We start from the raw sequence: 23,068 nt of genomic DNA on the forward strand, positions 1-23,068 counted from the left end.
TATTGGTGGTCCCATAAGATTATAATGGAGCTGAAACATTTCTGTTGCTGAGTGACATCATAGCCTTTGTTATTCTGTAGGGCAACGCATTACTCATGTTGGCGGTAGTGCTGTGCTGCCACTTGTATAAAAGTATAGCACATACTGTTATATATATTGCATAATACTTGGTAATGATACCCCTGGCTGGTTTGGCTCAGTGGATTGAGCGTCGGCCTGTGAGCTAAGTGTTGCTGGTTCGATCTTCCAGTCAGGGCACATCAGAGAAGGAAAACTCTGACTCCAAAAAACCTCTGCTGCCTTGCGGCATACCTCTTCAGGGGAAAGGCTAAGGGAGTAAACCCCGACAGAAAATCCGGAGCCGGAGTCCCTAAGGCGGTTTGACGTTGTAGTCAACACCGGCAACTCCTGCGGCACACCTGAAGCCAAGCTGTATTGACTCCGTCTTTCCCTTGGACCCTTCAGCTGCGAAGAGAGGGGGGGTCTGCTGCATGGGCAACAGCAGACCCTCCATATCACCCTGCCCAGGCTCTGTAGCTTCAGCTTCACTGGAGAGGACACTCCAGCGTCATCACAAGATGTCTATTCAACACGGGAGGAGACAGATACCGTGTCACTCCCGAGTCGGACTGCACAGCCATTCTCGGCGGTGCAGATAGACTCTTAAGAAGCTACACCATCGTCTCTCGAGACGGACGGCTGCCGCCGCTGACGACTTGGTAATGATAATAAACAACTATATTGCTACTTATGCATTTACTATATGTACTTTTGTTGCTACTTTAAAGTGCACTCTTTACAGTCACAAAAAAGGTTTGTCGTAAAACTGTGTGCTGCTATGTAGGCAAGAGCCTCATATGTCTCATGTTTACTGCGTTTCTTGATCGCATCATTTTCTCTTTTGCTTGTTTTAATCCTATGTTGTTTTGTGCAGTGACACACTATACAGGCTTGTAGCCTAGGAGCAACAGGCTATACCAGTAGGTGTGTAGTAGGCTATACCATATATACTAGGTGTCAGTAGGGTATACTATCTAGGCTTGTGTAAGTGCATTCGATGATGTTCGCACAATGACAGAATTGCCTATTGACACATTTTTCAGAATGCATTCCACTCTTTAACTGGCACATGCTGTACACTTGCCTTTAGTCAACGTGGGCAGAAAGGAGCAAATCGGCCACTTGAGAGCATGGGTAATATCCTTACGGAGATAATAGAAAGATTTCTGCTAGTATAGAAATAGGCAGTTTTGAAGATGATTAAAGATGCATTGTCTTTATCGATCTCCTACTTACATCACATTTAAAATTAAATTCTTTAGGAAAATCATCTTCGGAAATAACTACCTTTTAAATTGAGTATATCAGTGCAAAGACACCAGGACATACCTGAATTACCAATTAGATAACACTTCAATTTGCATTTTAAGGCATATGTAGAATTTAAAAATTCACATTCAAAGATCCTTTGTATTAGAATCCAAATTTACTTAGTTTCTAAATATGTATGTATATAAAAAATTACTGCAAAATTTCTTAATCAAACTATTAAACATAATTCTAACTGACAAATATATACCTTTTGTTTCCCTATGTGTTTTCTCCAGTTAAATATTATCTTAGCTATAAGTGCTAGGAAACCAACATTTATCAATGTGCTGACTTACCAAGCATTTCCAAATATGTTTTAAAAAATCAATAATACAATGTATATTCAGCAACACATATATTGCTTACTAATTTATTTTTTCTCAAATTTTGTGGATCTTATTAAGAAGATAAAAGCTTTTTATTATGAAAAGTCCCAGTCATAGCAATAACATACTAATTATTGTTCAAGAAGATCATAGATCCACATTGTAAATGTAAAGCCTGTCCTCAAAATTTCAACTAGAGAATGAAAAGTAGTTTCTTTGGCTTTTCTTTTGTCTACATCCAAATAGTAGTGTTTATTTCTTTCAAAATTGTGGCACCTTTTGATGCTTTTGAAAGCAAGGCAACAGTCCCCATTAACTTAGCTGTGGAAGGAAACACCCTTCTCTGCGTGTGCTTGTTTGCTCCAGGAAATAAACATCTGATTCTGTTTTTTTTTCAGGCTCTGAGCAAAATCAGGTTCCATATGCAATTCTGAATTGCCTGTCAGGGGTGGGGTGCCTCTGTTGGACCGTTTTACCTGGCTGGGGGTGGCAGCACATCGCCTGGTTATACCTCCACCCCCTCAAGCTAGTGTCCCTCTCCCTTAGGAAGCTTTGGTGAGCTGAGCGACAGACCCTGCAGGAAGCCTGGGGTCTTCCAGAGCCCCTGGCTGCACTGGCTGCCTTCTCCTGTGTGGTTCCGAGCCTCTGTACACTTCACTCCCTGAATGCCAGGGACGGGCGGAGAAAAGGGAGAGGTCCTTGGAGATAGCTCTAGGTGGGTGTGAAGTGTTGCTGAGTGAAGAGGGACGTGAAAGGAATGGAGGAATTGAGTCTACAGACAGCAGGGTTTCCTTGCAGAAGGCGGCCTCTCTGGCTTTGCTTCAATGTGTGGATGGATTGGGGTGGGGCAAGCTTCTACTGAGCTCTCAGACTTTTGGAAGGTGACATGCATAACCTCAGTGTGATCGCCCCTCCCAGGCTTTGTCCAGTGGGGCGAAGACAGAGGAGATGTTGCCTACCCAGACACCTGGAGAAGGTGAGGCAGCTGAATCGCTACTCTGGAGGCTATGAGGTCCCGGCCAGCGTCTCGGCAGCTGTACCCACGCCAAAGATTGCCCCACATGGCCCGACCCCGCTTGAGGAGGACTCACATCTCCTCCACGCCCTTACACTCTGGGTACCGGGACTGAAAAGCCAGAGGGAAAAGGGCCTTGGTCTCCCTCCTGCTGCCGTTGCCAAGGCAACTGTGCTGTTGGCCAGGGGCGCTGGGGAGGCTGGATCCAGTGCAGAGTGGCGTGCGCAGATGCATGTGTGGGTAGAGGGCCAGCCCAAAGCCAGTGCAAGGTCCCAGAGGCCAGGCGGGGGCTTTTGGGGTAGTGGACCCTTTTCCCATCTCCACCCCTCCAGTGTTGCCACGGAGACCACAAGGGCAGCCTCACCTGCATCGGCTGATAGAACAGCCGCTTATGTAGAAGAAACAGCAACAGGCGCGAGCCCTCTTTTGCCCCAGCAGTCTCCTCCAGGAACTCTAACCGAGCAGCTGCCAAGGCTTCCTCCCACAAACAGGAAATGCGAGGGCAGATGTTTAAAATTCACCCCAGGTTCCTCGATCATGGCTTTCTTTATTTGGCTTTACACTCAGATGTTTCTATCTCTGCATCTTCCACAATAAACAGTCTAGAGCAGCGGTCCCCAACCTTTTTGGCACCAGGCACCGGTTTCGTGGAAGACATTTTTTCGTCGGGGGGAGTGAGGGGATGGTTTTAGGATGATTCAAGAGCATTCCATTCAAGTTCACCTCCTGCTGTGCGGACAGGTTCCTAACAGGCCCCGAGGGTACCTGGCCTGGAGGAGGCTGGTCTAGAGGATGAGAACGTGGCTCCCCCTGTACTGTTTGCCAAGCACCTCCTCTATTAACAAACAGCTATCTAGCTCCACAGAACACCAGCCTCAGTGAAATGTAGTCATCGACAGAAAGAGAATTTTTAAGGTTTCTTTTTTTTTTTTTTTAAGGTTTTCTTTATTTTTTTTAGAGAGGGGAAGAGAGGGAGAAAGAAAGGGAAGAAACATCAATGATCCAGAGAAACACCAATGGGCTGACTCTCCTACGCCCACAACCCAGGCATGTGCCCTAACTGGGAATCAAACTATATACCAAGGACTATGCTAGGTATTAAATTTTCACCATAATTATCCCTTCACTAAGCATCTTCTCTTGGTGAGTTCACTGTGCAGAGTAAGTATCTTATAGTGAAGAGATGATTTAAAATACAACCCAGTAGCTTTTTTCACAATAGTGCCAAACTGGAATCAACCTAGATGCCCATCAGCAGGAAAATAGCACGTTGTGGCTTAGCCATGCAACGAGACATTATTCAGAGGTGAAAGAATGAAACATTGCACACAACTCTCTCAATTATTGTGCTAAACGAAAGAAGTGGACACAAAGAAACACACAAGTGCATACTCTATAATTCCACTAAATAAATGTTTGTAATATGCAAATGCTAACCTGGTTATTGAAATCATTAGTTGTTCCTTTGAAACAGTCGACTAAGAAGGAGTATGAAAGAATTATGTAGGGTCATGGAAATGTTATTTGATACGTTTACTTAAACTGGCTGAACAGTATACTTAAGATCTGAGCATTTCACCTTATATAAATTATTTAAAAAAATGAAAAAAACAAAACAGTATATTAAGTGCTAAAAACAGGTATGAGCAAAGGGTGGTTGAATGCAGGGAAGTGAGTAACTTAGCTTTAAGGAGGGGAAAGCTTCATGGAATACTGGACAGGTGAGATGGGGTTTGAAGGGGGAACAGGAATTTGCCAGTTGAAAGATATTCTAGGGAAATAGCAGAGAACATTCATTTACTAATTTATCTACTCAAAACTTACAGCCCATTTATTTTCTGCTTGGTACAATTCTAGGTCCTTGTGATGTAGCAGTGAAAAAGACAAATGTAATTTTTGCTTGCAAAAAGCTTAGATTCTAATGGGGAAGTCATAAATCATAGGTTTTATTGCATTTTCAGGGAAAGTTGAGTTCATTGTGCTTAAAATGTGTTGGAATGGCTAAAGATAAGGTGGGTAGTGGTAAGTATATTGGAATCAGATTTATAAGATTTAAATGTATAATAAATAAAAGAGTTTGAATTTTATGTTTTAGACATAGGATTCAAATGCAACTTTATAAATTATAAATTTATATAGTTATAATTTTTTAATTTTTCAATTACAGTTAACATTTAATATTATATTAGTTTCAGATATAGTTATAATTTTTAAGGAAGATTATTTTTACTACTTGAGCACAGATGGGAACTCGGAGAAATTAATGGAGAACAGATAAAGAGAATATTATTTTCATGCTCTAAGCCAGGGCTGGCAGAACCTCAGTACATGTTCCACCTCTTATTTTTGAGTCCGTTGTAGACAGTGCTAATCCATAAAAGTCTTCTTCCATACCAACTCAAGTAAGGCTTTATGTACTACATACACATTATCAAAAATAGATTTGACCCATGGAATTAAACCTATTTGTAATTTCTGAGAGGCTCCAAAGTCATTTCCTGGGTTAGTAAATCAGGAGCCCAGTAGAAAAGGGGGAGGGACTGGATTGGAGGCTTGGTCATACGTAGAATTATTGGATTAATGAATAAGAGAATGATTCAGACTTTTAGATTGTGAATCTAGGTGACAATAACATTAACAATAATCATAGTGATAATAGTAATAACAATAAATCATAGCAGAAAATGCATTTGGATTCTTAGGGAAGTGTGATAACAAAGTTTTCACAAAGACCTCATTTCCAATTTCATTAGTAAAACACTATTGTAGCTCTTCTGATCAATTTAGATGTAAAGAACCTTTATTTCTAGGCTTTAATTCCTTGCCTTATAATTAGGTCAAACTTTTTTACTTTGTGGTCACATATACATAACTCAGTTCCTAACCTCACAGTTTTCCTAAAATTGTCTTTTCTTTTTTCTTTCTGGGATTATGACTCACAAGATTGGCTTCTTAACTATAAAGGATTTAAATTGTGTATATTTTTTATCTTATTAGCATCTCCTTCCAAATATACTCATGCATTATAGGCCATTGTCCATGAACATCATATGTTTTTTTGACCTATTAATTTTGTTATCATTGAGTTTCCAATGAATATCAGAATCTCTAAAACTAATTTTTATTTGTCTTGCTCTGGTTCTTAGTAACAAAGGTGAAAAAGGGACTTTGCCACTCACTCTTTCAGGTATAATTGTGTCTGCTAGTTAAGGGAAAACTCAAGAAAATACAGTTGTACGGCCAATCACAGCAAATACTGAATTATCCACAGTGATGACCCAAAGATATGGCTCAAATGGCTAAATCTTCAGATAAACCCTAAATTTATATAAAATCAGTTTTCAATGAGATAAATTTACTTTTTATCTTTTTGTTTGCCACATAAATGTTCATAGATGTTAGTGAAGTGAAATAATGAAAACATAGGGAAACAAGCAGCCTAAATAATACATGGTTAATCAGTACCTTGAAATTGAAAGCTATTTGTACTTCAAGGGTAGCAACAGCATGTGTCAAGGAAGTGGTAAAAAGTCACTCCTGTCAGACAGTATCTGACAAGTAAAGCTCATTTTGCTAGTATCTGAAAATATGGCAAAGCCATGTTTTTCCAGACTTCTTGTGCTGGAAGGCATTGGCCTCCTAGTAACTTCGACTTTTGTTTGTGCTGAAATATTTTACTTGTTTTGTGATGTTTATCATTTATTCCTATTTTATTCCTTTTGATGCTGCTGTAAATGAAGTTGTTGTCTTAGCTTCAATTTCACATTGTTTATTGCTAGTGTATAGAAATATACTGATATTTGTATGTTGAAAAAAGAGAGAATGAATGCTCTCCATAAATATTTGTAATTGAAGAATACACAAGTACTTGTTATTGAAGAAGCATAAACTTGGAATTCAATACTGTTTTTTTGGGGGGTACATCATCAGTTTTGGAAAGAAATGGAATTAAGTTTTCTGTTTTTGCAAATTAATTGCTGGTACAAAATCAACACATTTTTATAGGTTTGCCTCACAAAACTTTTTTTAGGTTGAAGTAATATTTTAGGATGAAATACTTTATTTTCCTCTTTATGCTACTTTTACTTGTTCTAATTTTTCTTTTCCCAGAAATATTGTTTGTTTAAAGTTCTACAAGTTATTTTGTTGTTTTCATTTTTATTTTATTTTAATTTTATAATTTTTAAGAAATCCTCACACAAGGATATTTTTATAGATTTTTAGAGAGAGAAGGAGGAAGGGAGGGAGGGAAGAGGGAGAGCAAGAGAGAAAGATGAGAACATTCGATGGCTTACCTCTCATATGTGTCCCAACGAGGAATCGAACCTGTAGCCTTTTGGTGTATGGGACAATGCTCCAACCAACTGAACAACCTGGGCAAAGTTGTTTTTCCTTTTCTTAAAAAAATATAGTCAGTAACTGAAACACTTTAGAAGATTGATGAAGAATGCTGCAGATAAAAGTCCATAATTTGGTTTATCAACATACTACTTTACATAAAATTAGTGTGAATTTTTTCAATAATCCATATATAAAATTGAAGATTTTTTTAGCTCAAGATTTTAAATAAATTATATACTTTACCAGATGTTTTGTTGTTGTTTATTTGTTTGTAAATATATGAGTGAACTGAAGCCCTGATGGTCAAATGGCAGGATCTGCTCCTGAGGCTAGTAAGATAGTTCAGGGCTGCAGACAGCCACTTTGAAAATTAGCACATTCTACTTGAATAAGAGTGAAAATGTATATTTTCATGTGTCTTTCATCTTCATAGGGGTAACTACTTGAGCTCTGGAGCCCTGGGTTTGTGTCCCAGCACAATCTAGTGCTTTGAGAAAGTTACGTTTATGAGGAAGGAACGCCCCCCCCCCCAAAACCAGAATTATCTGCTGGAGGGCGGGCCCCTTGTAGTATGTCCTTCCCCCACTACGTGAGTGTTCTAGGAACCCATCTGTATCAGTGCACTAGCTGGTTTTGTTATGAGAGGCTGCATTTGGCTTTAGTGATTTTTTTTTTTTTGAAGACTCTTCCAAGGCATTTGCCCACTTCATGATGGGTGACTTATGAGTGCACCTGCCCAAACCGCACTGAGTGTTCAGCAGTTTTTAACCAAAAACAGCATGACCCCCATGTTCTACCCTTCCTATTCACTGGATCTTACCCAAAGCGACTTTTTTTTTTTTGTTTCCCTGGATGAAAAAAGTCCTCAAAGGGAAACATTTTGCCGATGTGAAGAGGTGAAACAAGAGCAGAAAGCACTAAAAGGCATCAAAATCAATGAGGCCAAAAACTGTTTTGAGCAGTAGGAAAAACGTCTCGATAGGTGTATTGCATCAAATGGAGAGTCCTTTGAAGGTGACTGAAGTTTAAGTGTGTAAGAATAAATACACAAGTTTGATAAATAAATTTGTTTTTAGAAGGGCCCCCTTTGTATTCCCTGTGCCCAGCTTCTGTATGGAAACTGGGAATAGTAACAGTGTATGACCCCAAAGAATGGGTGAGCAGGTAAAGGATCACACCTGTGTCACTATTGTGGGGACTTCTTGAGCATGGCACAGGCTTAATGCACAGAGATTATGGCTGCTGCTCAGTTCCTCCTCCCTCAGCCCTGTGGCTTCTACTCCATCTAAGAACTTCTCTTGTTCATTTTACTCCTTACTTTTACTTCATTTTTTAAAGGTAGAGGGTCCTCATTCACTTCTCTGCCTCTTTTTATAACTTAATTTATTGATTTCTTCAATTTACCTCACATTTAAATAGTCACCAACAATGGCTGAATTTTACCTTCACAGATTTTCTGTCTACTGTCCCTTCCTTCATTTATTTTTCCTCCATTGATTTTTCTCTTTTTTAATTGAATTTATTGGAGTGACACTGGTTAACAAAATTATACAGGTTTCAGGCACAATTCTGCAACACATCAGCTGTACATTCTATTGTGTGTTCACCACCCCAAGTCAAGTCTCTGTCCATCACCAGCTATCCCCCCCCATGCCCTCCTCCAACTCTCCTCAACCCCCCTTCCTCAGAAAATCAATACAGTGTCGTCCATGTCTATGAGTTTTTCTCATTTTATTTTATTTTTTTGCTTAATCCATCCACTCTCTGTACCTAGTTCCTAAATCCTCCCCTCAACAGCTGTCAGCCTGTTCTCTTTCTATGAATCTGCCTCTATTTTGCTTGTTAGTTCATTTTGTTCATTAGATTCCACATGAGTGAAATCACACAGTACGTACGTTTCTCTGACTGGCTTATTTTACTTAGCACAATGCTCTCCAGGTCCATCCATGCTTTTGCAAGTGTAAGATTTTCTTCCTTTTTTACAGCCAAGTAGTATTCCATTGTGTAAATGTACCACAGCTTTTTTATCCACTCATCTACTGATGGACACTTGGGTTGTTTCCAAATCTTGGCTTTTATAAATAACGCTGCAATGAACATTTGGGTGGCATTCCTACAAGTGTGACAGGTGTGAGGTGGTGTCCCATTTGGTTTTGATTTGTATTCCCCTGGTGATGTTGAGCATGTTTTCTTGTTTTTTAATATTTTGTTCATTTATTTGATTTTTAGAGAGAGGGAAGGGGGAAGAAAGGGAGAGGAACATTGATGTGTGAGAGAAACATCAATCAGTCCTCTCACAAACCCCCAGCCAGGGTCCTGGCCTGAAACCCAGGCATGTGCTCTGAACAGGAATCAAACCAGCGACCCTTTGGTTTGCAGGGCGATGCCCAACCCACTGAGCTACACTAGTCAGGGCAATGTTGAGCATCTTTTCATATGCCTGTTGGCCATCTGTATGTGAGTTTTTTAAAGCGTTTATTCAGATCCTCTGTCCATATTTTAATCAGTGTGATGTGATTTCAAGTCATGGAATGCTGGCAACCACCAGAAGCTGGAAGAGGAAAAGAATGAATTTTCCCCAGAGCTTCCAGAGGGAATGCCACTCTTACCAACAGCTTCATTTTGGATTTATGGCCTCCAGGACTATGAGAAAATGAGTTTATTTTGTTTTGTGGTAATTTGTAACAGAAGTGACAGGGAATTAATATACAACTCTAGCAATGATCTGTGCTATATTTTTTTGTCCTAGACTGTAAACTCCACAAAGACTTGGATTCCTGTCTCACACACCTTGACAATTTCAGCACTTAACAGAGGGCTTGGCAGTATCTGGTCTTGATGAATGCATCTTGAAGAAATAAATAAAGAGGCTGTGTGATCCTTACATTACTCTTAGTATACTCACTAAACAAAATTATTATTTTCTGGTTAATGAGCAAAGAAACTGAGAGGAAACTAAAAAGTTTATGAGTGGGAGAAAATAAAAGTTTTATGGATGGTTTTGCTGGTGGGTAGAGTTAGAATTTGGATTTCCAGCCTAGGGATATAGATATTCTCTGAGGAGTATTTCTGGTCAGAGGTGGTAGGGGTGAGAATCAGTAATAGTGCTCCCCAAGCACTGTCTTGTAAGATACAACAACTTTCCAGGCTCTTTACTGCCATGTCCCATGCAGCTTCTCTATACTCTGACTACATATTGTTCTAGCATCACAAGCAATGAGAGGTTGTCTATGCAGCCTTGTATAGAAGAAAAACAAAAGTGATGATAAAGGAGAAAAGTGAGAAAGGTCTGAAACCTAATAAGGATCCACCTGTGTCATAATTTATGAGGGAGCATTTTATATTCAACAAAGGTGAAATGCTTGGCAATTTGGCCTTATGTACAACTTCCATATATAAGGTCTGTCCAGAAAAAGTCCAGCCATTGTTAATATAACAAGAATGGTTTGCACCACATCAGTGTAACCTGGCAGCCACGGAGAGCAGACTAGAATGTGCATGCATGAACAATGATGACTTCACTGTACTAATCAGTGGGGGCAGTAGATGCTGTTGAGTGAGCATATGTGCTGTGTGGCTTTCACATTCAAAATGATTAAGCGAATAAAGCAACGAATCTATATCAAATTTTGCATTAAGCTTGAACATTCCTCCATGGAAACTATTTGGATGATTCAAAAGGCTGAAGCTATGGGCAAACAGTGATTGCAGCTTCATCACAATAATGCACCCACTCATACATCATGTCTTGTGCAGAGTTTTTGGTGAACATCAAATCACCCAGGTGGATCAGCTCCACTACAGCCCAGATTTGGTGTCCTGTGACTTCTGGCTCTTCCCAAAACTAAAATCACCTTTGAAAGCAAAGAGATTTCTGATCATTGGTGAGATTCAGGAAAATAGGATGGAGCAGCTGACGGCGATTGGGAGAACTGTGGGAGGTCCTGAAGTGCCTACTTTGAAGGGAACTGAGATGTCATTGTCCTATGTACAATGTTTCTTGTATCTTGTATCTTCTCCTGTAAATGTCTCTATTTTTCATATTACGTGGCTGGATACCTTCTGGCCAGACCTCGTATAGTTGTTTGAATATGCTGTTTTAGGAACTGCTATTTCTGAGGTCTATGTAAATCAGAAAAAACAAACAAATAAAAATCAAACTAACAAAAAACACCATGTAACTTGCTTTCAGTTCTGCAGTGAGCTGAGTCTGCTGGGGCTATTGTTCAGAGAGGTTCTTGCCATTTGACTCATTGACTGCATAATAATTTTGCTGAGATTAATTACCCCCTTGTGTAGGAAACTCATGTTGCAGTAGTATGAGATTAAATTTCATTCTTATCTCATTCCAAACTTATTTCTTATTCTTTTCTATCATCTTTGGAAACTTTTGGATTTTTGCTACACTTTCCACTGCCATGGCTCTTGTTCTACTTGAATGAACTATCACTCATGTCACATTCTATTTCTTTCAAGAAGCTACTTTGGGCCCTAGCTGGTGTGGCTCAGTTGGTTGGAGCTTCATCCCATAACTGAAAGGTTGCTGGTTCGATTTCTGGTCAGGGCACATAACTGGGCTGCAAGTTTGGTCCCTGGCCCAGGTGTCTATGATTCCCCTAATTAGAGCAGGGCACATACTGGAGGCAACCAATAGATGCTCATCTCTTACATCAGTTTTTCTCTCCCTCTTTTTCTAAAACGTAATGAAAAAAATGTCCTCAGGTAAGGCTAAAAATTAATTCGTTAAATTAATTAATTTAAGAAAGATGCTACTTCAACAAGAGATGATATCTTTGTTCTCCAAACTCCTATTTTGTTTATATTTTTTATCATGATCATCAAAATAACAAGAGTATTCATTATATATGCCAAATACTGGGTTACATCCTTTACATATATTATTTAATTCTTACAGTTCTGTTAAGTGGGCTCTATTATTTCTGTTTTCCAGTTCAGAAAACTGTAATTTAGAGAGGTTTAAGTGATTTGCGTAAAATACACATCTTCTGACTGCAGGATTTAATGTTCACACGTAGATAATATCTAGAGTTCACATTGTTAACCTTTAACACATGTTGTTCCTTAGTCTAATACTGATAGCATAATAATTGCACTTTCTTTCCTAGATTATATCATATTTAAGGATAGAGATTTCATATTTTTATTTTTCTAATAACTTTCTGTACCCAATAATTTAATAAATATTAATTGGATGAATGAGTCAATATCTAGAATGAAATTATTGTAATAAAATGTTACTGGGCCTTAAATATATATTAGAACAATTTAAATTATACTGATGGCTATAAAGAAGTCATTATAGAACCTTAAAAAGATGGTATTTGTGGCTAAGCATCGTTAACTATGTGAAGTAAGTTTTTCATGTTTCTTAAAGTTCTACATGTAAATAACATATAATGTGATGAGATATTTATTCATGATTTTAAAAATTTCCTATCTTTATGATTTGGTTCAGTTTATGAAAATGTTTTTGTTTTATCAACTTCATGTATTCGTCGGCAGCCGTCCGTCTCGAGAGACGATGGTGTAGCTTCTTCAGAGTCTATCTGCACCGCCAAGAATGGCTGTGCAGTCCGACTCGGGAGTGACATGGTATCTGTCTCCTCCCGTGTTGAATCGACATCTTGCGATGACGCTGAAGCTACAGAGCCTGGGCAGGGTAATATGGAGGGTCTGCTGTTGCCCATGCAGCAGACCCCCCCTCTCTTCGCAGCTGAAGGGTCCAAGGGAAAGACGGAGTCGATACAGCTTGGGTTCAGGTGCGCCGCAGGAGTTGCCGGTGTTGACTACAACGTCAAACCGCCTTAGGGACTCCGGCTCCGGATTTTCTGTCGGGGTTTACTCCCTTAGCCTTTCCCCTGAAGAGGTATGCCGCAAGGCAGCGGAGGTTTTTTGGAGTCAGAGTTTTCCTTCTCTGATGTACCCTGACTGGAAGATCGAACCAGCGACACTTAGCTCGCAGGCCGACGCTCAATCCACTGAGCTAAACCAGCCAGGGCAACTTCATGTATTAACTCTGTGTTAAATGCACAATATTTTTTACTAATTTTGTGGGTTTTTTGTTTTGTTTTGTTTTGTTTCCAGGATGGAGTAGGGGTAGATGAGAAGCTGTCCTTACGGCGGGTAGCTGTGGTTGAAGATTTCTTTGACATTATCTATTCGATGCACGTGGAAACAGGGCCAAATGGAGAACAAATTCGGAAACATGCCGGACAAAAGAGAACTTACAAAGCAGTAAGTTGAAAGACAAAAAAAAGGCACGCATTTTGAAATTTGGTATAACAGATGATTATAAAAAATGGGTTAAATAATTATAAATATTCTATCTTCAACATAAATTAGATCATATTATAATCATACCCAACATTTAAACTGTGATTTAGTTATTACTGGTTCTAGTTTGGTTGTATATTCACCAAGTATATAATTCAAACCTGTCTCTAGGATTTTCATGTTGTTTTCTTTAACTATACATAGTATGTGGTAGTCCCAGTCAAATGCCCACAAAGGGGAAGGTATATTTGTGTTATTTATTCACTGCATCATGCTATATGAATTATGGACTGGAATATAAGAATTTTGGTACTACCACTGCTGTTTTGACATTCCTTCCCCTTCAAATCATCTTATTACTTTTAAGTATTTCCTATTTAATACTTATAATCACATGAATAAGAAAACATTATGTAGTTTTTAAATGTCTCCTTATATAAATACATTTATACCAAAGGTATACATTTTCTTAATATTGCAGAATAGATTATTAAAAGATATGTATTTTCTTAGATTAATGCCCTTGAACATTTTAAGTGGATATATATACTGTTTAATCATAAATTATATGAAAAGCAGATTTAATTAACTGTTAGATATTGAAATATATTGTCAAAGTAGAGTTATATATTATTTCTAAAGTGTCTAATTATACTTACAGTTTGATCTAGACACTTTAATCTAGTTTTTTATTTAATTAAACAGTTTATGAAATCATCTTAATATAGATATTTCATCCTTTCTAGGAAAATTGAACAGTAAATTATTCTTTTTCAATATAAGCAAAATATGCATAATAAGTACTTTATCAACAATCAGAATAATATCCTTTTTTAGAATTTTTATTGAATTTTGCTTTTGGCTGCCTTTATATTAACTGTTTTCAGCTATATTGATACACAATATCAGTCTGGCTCCATTTTTTTTTCAGATACAGAAAAATGTGTGAAATGCTCAAAGTTTCAAATACAGGTACATATGTTTGAAAATTAGCTACTGAGCATAAGAAATAGCTTCTTTTTCATAACTATTTTTTGCTATATTTTTAGGGTCATATTGAATCTTTGTAGTTGCATAATAACCCCTAATACATGTTGTATTTCTCTCTCCCTCTCTATGGTTTTGTTTCTTGGCTGTTTCCAAATTGCATGGTTTGTGGGCAGGCAATATTGTAAGTTCCCTTACATAATTCTGCCACATAAACTTTCTTTTGACTTAACGTATCTCAGGAGACATTCTTATCATGACTAATGGCAATTACCTATCTTCTTTAGGATATTTTTATGTAGACTAATATTACTGAACATACTCATGTCACCTGTCTCCTGAGCCAGGGTTTTATTTCTGGATGGTAACAGGAAAATAATTGTATATTGATCTACTAATATCACTAACTGTGTAATCTTATGATAGTTCATTTTTGTGAAATAGTTACCTGAATTTGATAGTACTCTGTAAGGTAGACATACAAAATTTAATTGTAGTAAATGAAAAATAAACAAGAAATGAGTGGCTTCATTGTCTGTAGTAGTGTGGCAGCCAAATCTGATTAGGTGCCAAAAGCAGTTTAAAATAATTTAATCTTTCCAATGCACTAGTTAGAGATCTTTAACTACAGTGGAAACATAAGTCCATGAGATAGACCCAAATATATCACTTTTTTTTTCCCCTCAAATGAAATGTAGAGGATCTGATCCATTCCCATTTTGCATGCCAAACACTTCCAGTAAATTGGTAAACAATATTTTTAACATATGTTATTTTGCATTAACATTATGAAGATATTTTCTGCATTTTGGGGTAGGGATGTCAACTTTTAAAGCATAAGCAGATCTGAAACATGATCCATTTCCTCTTGAGAACATTCTATTTGAAGATCCTTCTCTTTCCCAAGTTTATTCTTTATTTTCACATCTAGAGTGTTTTCATCTTTTCCTAATATCATGAAGGTTCTTTTTGGTTTAACCTTTTACCTTCTGGTATATCTAAATTGAATCCTAATTAGAAAACATTTCCATTTTTTGGAGTAATAACTCATCATAGAAAAGAAACAGCTGCAAATGCCAGCAAAACTGTTCACTTGACTCTACAATGAACTTAAGTCCAATGTTAAAAATTAATATAAATGTTCAATTAATGGAGCATAAAATTAAGTGCATTTTGAGATGGAATGATTTAGTGTTATTAGGTCCCTAGACTGTTGGGTCAGAGTTTAGTTCTCAATACTAATACTGGAATTAGCTAGTCATTAGCAGAATTAGCTAGATACCTATTGCAATTATAATGGTTTTATTAAGTTTAAGATTTTTTCCCTACTTCTAACACATTAGCTCATAGTGCATGCATGATTATGTTTATTGACCTCCTTTTTCTTCCTTTTCCTACATGGCCAAGAAACCATACTTATACAACTAATCATTAAAGCGTGTCATATTGTCTTAATAATATTATTAATAGATTTAGCGGTCATTTTATTTACTTTGCCTATTTTGCAAATCTTTCTATGTTTTCACTCTGCAGGAAATGGTGGTCCTTTAATATTGGATTAACTTTTGAATGCTATTTGTTTTTACCTATCTGCAGTATATCATTCCTTGAAATATCTAGGCATTACATGACAAATTTTATTGTAAACTTATATAGCTATAGATAAAATCAGAGGGTATATGTTCTATTCCTCATGAGTTCTTTGAAAAGACAATCCACACAAAATGACACATTTTAGGAATATGTGAAGGCTATCATAATTATTATTTTCAGTCATTGTTGAATCCTAGTGTCTTAGGTCTTTTCTCTGTATTTGTCACTGTCTCCATATTAACTGTAATGGTGCACTGAATGTGTTTTCTTCAATATACTTGTCTATAGTAAACTCTTGATTATCTACATTAACAGAATGGATCATTGAATTATCTTATATATTTGAATTTAAAATATATCTTTGTACTGAAAACTGAATGCAGGTACTTAGAATTGGGAGAGTCACTGAAAAAGTGATGCAACATTGTGAAACACCAATGTGGGATGTTGTCTTGTCTTCCAGTCTTTAACTCTTCTCGTGGTCTGCCTGAGCTCCACCTCCAGGGCATGTATCACTCTTCTCTGGCTGTCTTTTATCACTTGTATTCTATCACAGGCTAAACATAGCTGCCTCTTTGGAATTTTCTTAAGTCAGGGTACCATTAAAGGATTACATTTTAAGGCTCTTTCTTAAAAAACCATGGAAAATTAGAGTAACTGGTAGAAATCTAGGAACTAAGCAGGAAAGTCAGTGTTTTCAATAGAACAGTCTGTATGTATATATGTATATGTGTGTGTGTGTGTGTATTTGTATATGTATGCACATGAATTGTAGTAAGATATAGTAAACTTATATGTATTGCTCACATTTATAGCTGCAAATAATTACATTAGTTTAATTCTGAGTGGAGAGTATATGCTGTAGCTAAAAGGAATAGGCTAGGAGCCAGACCCACTCAGTGTCAGACTTCAAATCTAGCACTTCCTATCTGTGTCAACTTTAGGCAATTATTTACGTTTTTTTCTTTTTGTGTCTAGAGGGAGATAATGGTATGCATGATGTAATAAAATAAATGAGTTAAAATGTGTGAAGTGCTTGGAATATGATAAACTTTTGAATATTGTTATTTCTCCTTCTTTATCTGATCAGTACGTATGTTCCAGATAGAAGGACAAACAAGACAATGAACACAGGTCTATCACTGCCCTAATGATGTTATGGATATAATTTCCTCTGCCTGCCCCAGGCCTCTGTGTTGGGAGATTGGAATGGCAATAACCTATGCATTTTTTGGTGTGCATCCTGTAGATGTCACTGTCCCTGGAAGTCCACAGTGTCACTTTCATCCAAGGTTTGACTAGGCTGACAGAAAACACGAAAGAAGGCCAGACTTCCTGTATTTAGGAGTGCTCTTGCTAGATTATGTTTATGGGAATTTTAGTTATTTCATTTGCTTTTCACAGAGATTGATTTTGTTAAATTAATTTCAGAAATACTTAAAAACCAGTTTTATTTCAAGAACTTGTTTTTAATATTTATTGACTATTTATTTCCAGGGACATACTATAGAAAAATAATATATCTTCAGAATTTCTACTTTTTTACCCTGAAAATTAAAAAGGAAAATATTGATTCTATCATATCTAGGAAAATTAATCTTGAAATTGTAGTTAACATTTTTTTTGTCCTTTTTAAAAAATAAATACCTATTGGTTCAGCATCTCTACTGCTCAATAGGATGTTTTAAGTTGTATTAGTTTCTGCTACCTTATCATATAAAAATTTCCAGGATTCTTATCAATATATAGTGAGACTAATGAGCAAAATTTGTAGCCATTTTGGTGTGAAAAAACAGCACTGAACTATAATCCAGGAGTTCCAAACCATTAACTTAATCTCTTTTTGGCTTAGACCAGTTAATTCACATATAAAATGAGGAGGTTATATTTCAGTTTTCTTGACATGCTGGCATGTGTCCTCACTGGGAATTGTACCAGCAACCTTTCACTTGCAGGATGAGGCCCAACCAACTGAGCCACACCAGTCAGAGCCAGAACACTGCCTTTTTAATGCACATGACATTGTTTACTTCACTTTATTATAATAAATTAGAGTGGCTTAAATCAATAACTGTTCTGGATAGCATATAGAGATAAAAACTTAACATTATTCTAGATTTAAGTGTTTTTTTATAGATGTTCTTTAATTTTGAGCTCCATGATATTATTATATAACAAGTCAGTGATTTAGAAGTATATTTTATAACTAGTTCACCTTAGAGAGTTTATGAGTATAAAATATTAATCAATTATAAGTATTTTATGGTACTTTGATGAGGTTCCTTTTGTTTGGTTGTTTTTCCTTTTTTTTGATAGCTAGAGTTGATGTTGAAAATACCATATAATCCCTGGTGGTGGGAGACCAAGCCTGTGTCTCAGCACAGTTTAGCAAAAGACCTGTCTCATAATAGGTACCCAGTGAGTACCTGCTGAACAAATAAATTTTTCTTGTCTCTGTGAAATCCTTGCCTTTTTGATACCAACTAAATGGTATAAAGAAGTTACTATAAATAAAAACAATGAAATCAAATTAAAGCTGTAGCCCATAGCTGGAAAGACTACACTGCACAACTCATGTTCACGATGAAAAACGGATTCATGCAATTTTGGAGCCTCTGAATAAGGTAAAAAATTATTTAACACAAACGCTTCCTGTTTGCTTTTCAGGGAAAACTCGGATGATCCATTAAATAATGCTATCATCTTTGAGGCATTATTTTTTCATACATTAGTTTATTTTTATCAGATACACAGCCACACCCTGTATGCCACATGCGTATATAGGTTTCACACAGGTGATTTTTAAATAGTGAAGAAAGTCATTACATTTAAACATGGTGCACTTAATATTAAATGTACTTTTATGTTAGAGCAGTCCCACTCTTTCTGATAACTAAAAATAATATTTCAGACTATTCAGTCAGATGTGTAAAAAACATCTCAGAAAAAAAAAAAATCAGTGGCATGACAATCAGCGTATTAAATAGCAATCCTAAAACAGAATAGTGTACTGCCATTCATAAAAATTGATGTTTTTCTCAAATAGTTGTAGTTAGAATTATCACAGGCGGGTGAGAGTAATAGTACAAAATGCTTTAATACTCAGAAGATAGCAGGAAAGACCATCAAAAGGTATGAACTCACCCAAACCATTTGATCATCAACTAATGTCACAGACCTTATCGTCAGTAATTTTCATGTTAAACAATAATGTCCCAGTAAATAGATATATTCCTTGAAAGGGAATTAACCTTGGAGAAACCTTATTAACTCTTTCTGTCCAGCCTAAGTAAATTGCTACTTTAGTGCACCCTTGTGGTGAAAGTGAGCCAATGCAGCTTCTAAAACTGCTCAGGATGCTTAATACCTGTACCACTCTGATCCAGAGATTTAGGTATGCCTGGGTACTGTGATGGTGTACGTAATAAATAAAATATTTTGAATGTCCTAAAGTACATGCCCATACACCAGCATAAATACCTATGTGTTTATTTAATGTGGGTAAAATGTAATAGAAAGAAGTGGTGTGAAATAGTAGAAAATGGTGCCCACGCTGATGTCAGCTACATCTGGGTTGAAACCCTGATAAAAAAATTATATATGTATGACTCTGGCATGGATTACCAGTAGGTTTGTTTTGAACCTCAGACATAACATATGTAAAGTTTTTTTAACATAATAATAACTTCAAACATGCTATTATAATGAGATGAATAGAAACGTTTTAAAAGATATGTATAAAGTTGTTTGTGAGGTGACAGATGCTGTAAATAGCTTTCTTCCTATTAATTAGACATTGAAAGGTCTGTTTCCTTCTTGTGTCATCTGTCCACTCTATGACCTATGGATACCACCCACCCATGTCCTTATTCATGACTTTCCCAGAACTGAGATTATTTCCTAGCTTTATTGGTAACAGTCTTAGTCATTTTATGATATATAAAAAGAAACCAGCCTTTACCTATTTTTTAAGTCTATTTATCTGCTTTACTTCTTATCTTGCCTTCCAATTTCTTTTTTTGGGGGGGGGGGATGTCCTCTCCAATCAACTTATAGCCAGCCATAGTTGAGCATGGCTCTTCTCCTTGACCATAGTAATTGGAAAGGGGGTGACTTAGCTGCTGCTTCTGACAGTGTGGGATTTGGACCCAGAAATTTTTATCTTGATGTCCTATACCTCTTCGGCAATCCCCCCAAGATGGCTCATTCTTGCCTGCTTTGAATGACTGCAGCAACAGCATGAGTATTCTTAGCTACCTCTTCCCAAAGATGTGCAGCTTCCCCACTGGCTAGCAGGGTGTACTAAAGGAAACCTCAGCAGACGGAGTTGCTACAAGAACCAGGGAGAGCTTGAGAGAGCCAATGAACTTGAGACCAGGAAGGCTGGATTCTCTCTGTTCTCCACTAAACCCCAGTAAAAATACTAATTTATCATATCACACACACTCTTCAGGAAAAATCAAGAGAAGCCAATGGCCCATACTTCCCACGAGTGACTGCCTATTCTAATGTAGCTCTTTGTGCTGCAAGTAATTGCATAGACATTTGATTTGCTTAGTCATTTTATTTATATGCAATGTTTATGGATAGTCTTTATTTTACTATTAGGAAACATGTATGAAGAAAAACTTTTTTCAGTGCCCATCTGCTCATTTTTCTTAATCTAAAATAAGAATTCTTTGTTATGACAGTCTGTTCCTTAATAGCAAAATAACGTAAGAAGTGACACAAAAATAGCACCCACAACTTTAGAGCTGTAACTCAAGTTTATCTCTTTTAGATACTGCCTCATTTTCTCAATTGATGACTATTTTAATTACTGCAAAATGCAATTCCAAATGAAAGATGTTCACTATTACTTTATTATATAAAACAAAAGAAAATAAGTTCTTTTTTTTTTGCAAAGCAATATAGCTAACTTTGAAGTGGAATCAATGAAGCAAAAAGTGGTTTCCAATAAAAATTAATTATAATGAACTTAAATCACATTCTACTTCCTGTTGGCCTATATCTTGATCTATTAATGTACAGTGATGTCATGCCAAATTCATCTGATGTTGCCCTGGAATGCTGTTACCTCTCTGTTTTCCTCTCCTGGTTTCTTTTTGTCATGTAGTAGATTTCTGTGACTTCACTCAAACTGAGTGTCTTTGCCTTTTGCTTCACACTTGTCCCATTTCTCTATCCCTGCAGGATACTGACTCCGTCACTGCACCATCTCTACTTTTTATTCCTCTCACCTAGCATTTGATGCATTTTCCTCAAGTTTCTAAGTTGCTGTCTAAAATATGACCTGAACGTATAAAAATAGTCCTTTTTGCTTGAGACCTCCTTTGGATTGTCCAGTCTTCGTTTTAAACTTGACCACAGAACCACCATCTTCTCTCAGCACCACAACAAATATATGTGGATTGACAGAGTGCATTCCTCTGCTTTTGACCAGTGATTTTTAATTGTGTATCACCACCCATTCGTGAGTTGTCAATTTAGTGGGGTGTGGTCATTTTTAAAAAGTGAAATAAAAGAGAATAAAAATGAATATTATATAAATATTCTAGCTTATGATGTAAAATATATTTGTATCTGTGTTGCTGGTCTAAGAAGTTGGAAAACATTTCTTAAATGGGCAGTGTGATTTCAAATTGCCTGCAGACTGCCCCGAAATCACTTACAGTTACCCTGCTTCTCACTTCTGCTCCTGGTAGATTCTCAGATTTTCCTAATATATCAATTTGTTCCAAATTTAAAATTATCTTCAGCCTTTAATCTGTATTTCATTCATCTTAGATAAATGTACACTACAAAATGGCCAAATTTAACAAGATACAAGATGCCCAGTTATATTTCAATTTCAGATAAGCAATAATTTTTAATATGTTAGTTCAATAGTGCATGCTTCACTGGAATGCAAATATGATTGTGCATGCTATATTTTAGCTAGCAACATTAATCCTATTTAAAAATCAATCCAAGATATTCCTGAGGAGGGCAGGGGAGCGGTGAGTGGTCGTGACAGTTGAATGTAGAAGATGATCAGAGACGAAAGAGGGTAAAGAAATAGTGGAGAGTGATGGGAACTGAAAATAGCATCCTGGAGTAAATGATAACAGCATCAGCATACTAGCAGGAGCAGTGATGAGTTTGGGGTTAAAGTACAAACCAAGCAGCATCCTGATTTGGTATTAGAGACATTATTAAGGAACAGGAAATTACTAGGCTATTTAGCAGATGTTGGAAAGTCCTGCAGTTAGTTACAAAATAGCCCAAAGTCTGTCTGAATAGTAGTTAGGATTCTGAAGCAAAAATTGTTGAGATCCAGAGAGAATGTTACCAAACAACAATCGGGCTCTACTACCCGTGCCCATGGGCAAACTCTGGAGGCAGAGGTTTGGTGAAAAAGCAGAGAGGTCATTTATTCAAAAGCTACACAGTTTTGGAAGAATGGCAGGCTTCTGCCTCAGAGCCTCTCCCCTCCAGAACACCCAGAGATTATAACCCTGCCACCCTCCCCGAGCCTATTCTAAAGCTGCTCCAGGAGTCCCTTCTCTCATTTACAAATACCATCTTTTGCAAAACTGCAGGTTGCCGCCACGGAGTCATCCTCCAAGCTACTCTGCCTTTCTCCCCATCATTGCTGGACTTCAGGCTCCTGTCTGGAGTCTGCATGCATGCAGCCCATGCCACCAGCTGCTGCTGCAGTTTCCTGCACCAGGGAGGTTGGGCCTGCTGCCTGGCCATGTGGCTTTCAGTGCCTGCCGATCCATGAACACTCCAGCTCCCACCCTCTCCCAGGGCGAGCGAGGGGAAGAGGTCACATGTTTCTCCCGACGTTCTGTTTTACTCTCCCAGTCCAAAATTCTGTGCTCTCTGAAAGGGTCCAGATCCCCAGCCAATCCCACCCTTTCCCAGGCTAGACTGGCAGCTCAGCGCCTACTCCTGCTGCCATGTTCTGGAAGGGAGCAGGAAGGAGATTCCCTCAATCACCCTAGTCAGCCTGCACAGACTTCATGCAGGGCCCCCTCTTGCCGTGTCTCAAACTGGGGGTAAAGGAATCTGTCACATGCTGCACTAGCAGTGTGGCTTCACCCTTGCTACCTCTGGTGTTTCCTGTGACCCCACCCTCACTCAGCCCCTCCTCTAC

At 37.6% G+C, this 23,068-nt stretch overlaps 1 protein-coding gene across 2 annotated transcripts in view; it reads left to right on the plus strand.

Annotated features, from left to right (window-relative positions):
- The window catches only part of NOL4 (nucleolar protein 4), a 287,019-nt gene that overhangs the window by 61,079 nt on the left and 202,872 nt on the right, over positions 1–23,068 (plus strand). For both annotated transcript variants that reach the window (XM_090285116.1, XM_090285117.1), the window contains exon 2: positions 13,159–13,308. In XM_090285116.1, coding sequence (XP_090141242.1) covers positions 13,159–13,308 — 150 coding nt within the window. The remainder of the gene's footprint in view (positions 1–13,158; positions 13,309–23,068) is intronic.

The sequence above is a fragment of the Furipterus horrens genome, unplaced genomic scaffold (genome assembly GCF_987537825.1).
Source record: "Furipterus horrens unplaced genomic scaffold, mFurHor1.1.pri manual_scaffold_8, whole genome shotgun sequence".
In the NCBI taxonomy this organism is placed as follows: domain Eukaryota; kingdom Metazoa; phylum Chordata; class Mammalia; order Chiroptera; family Furipteridae; genus Furipterus; species Furipterus horrens.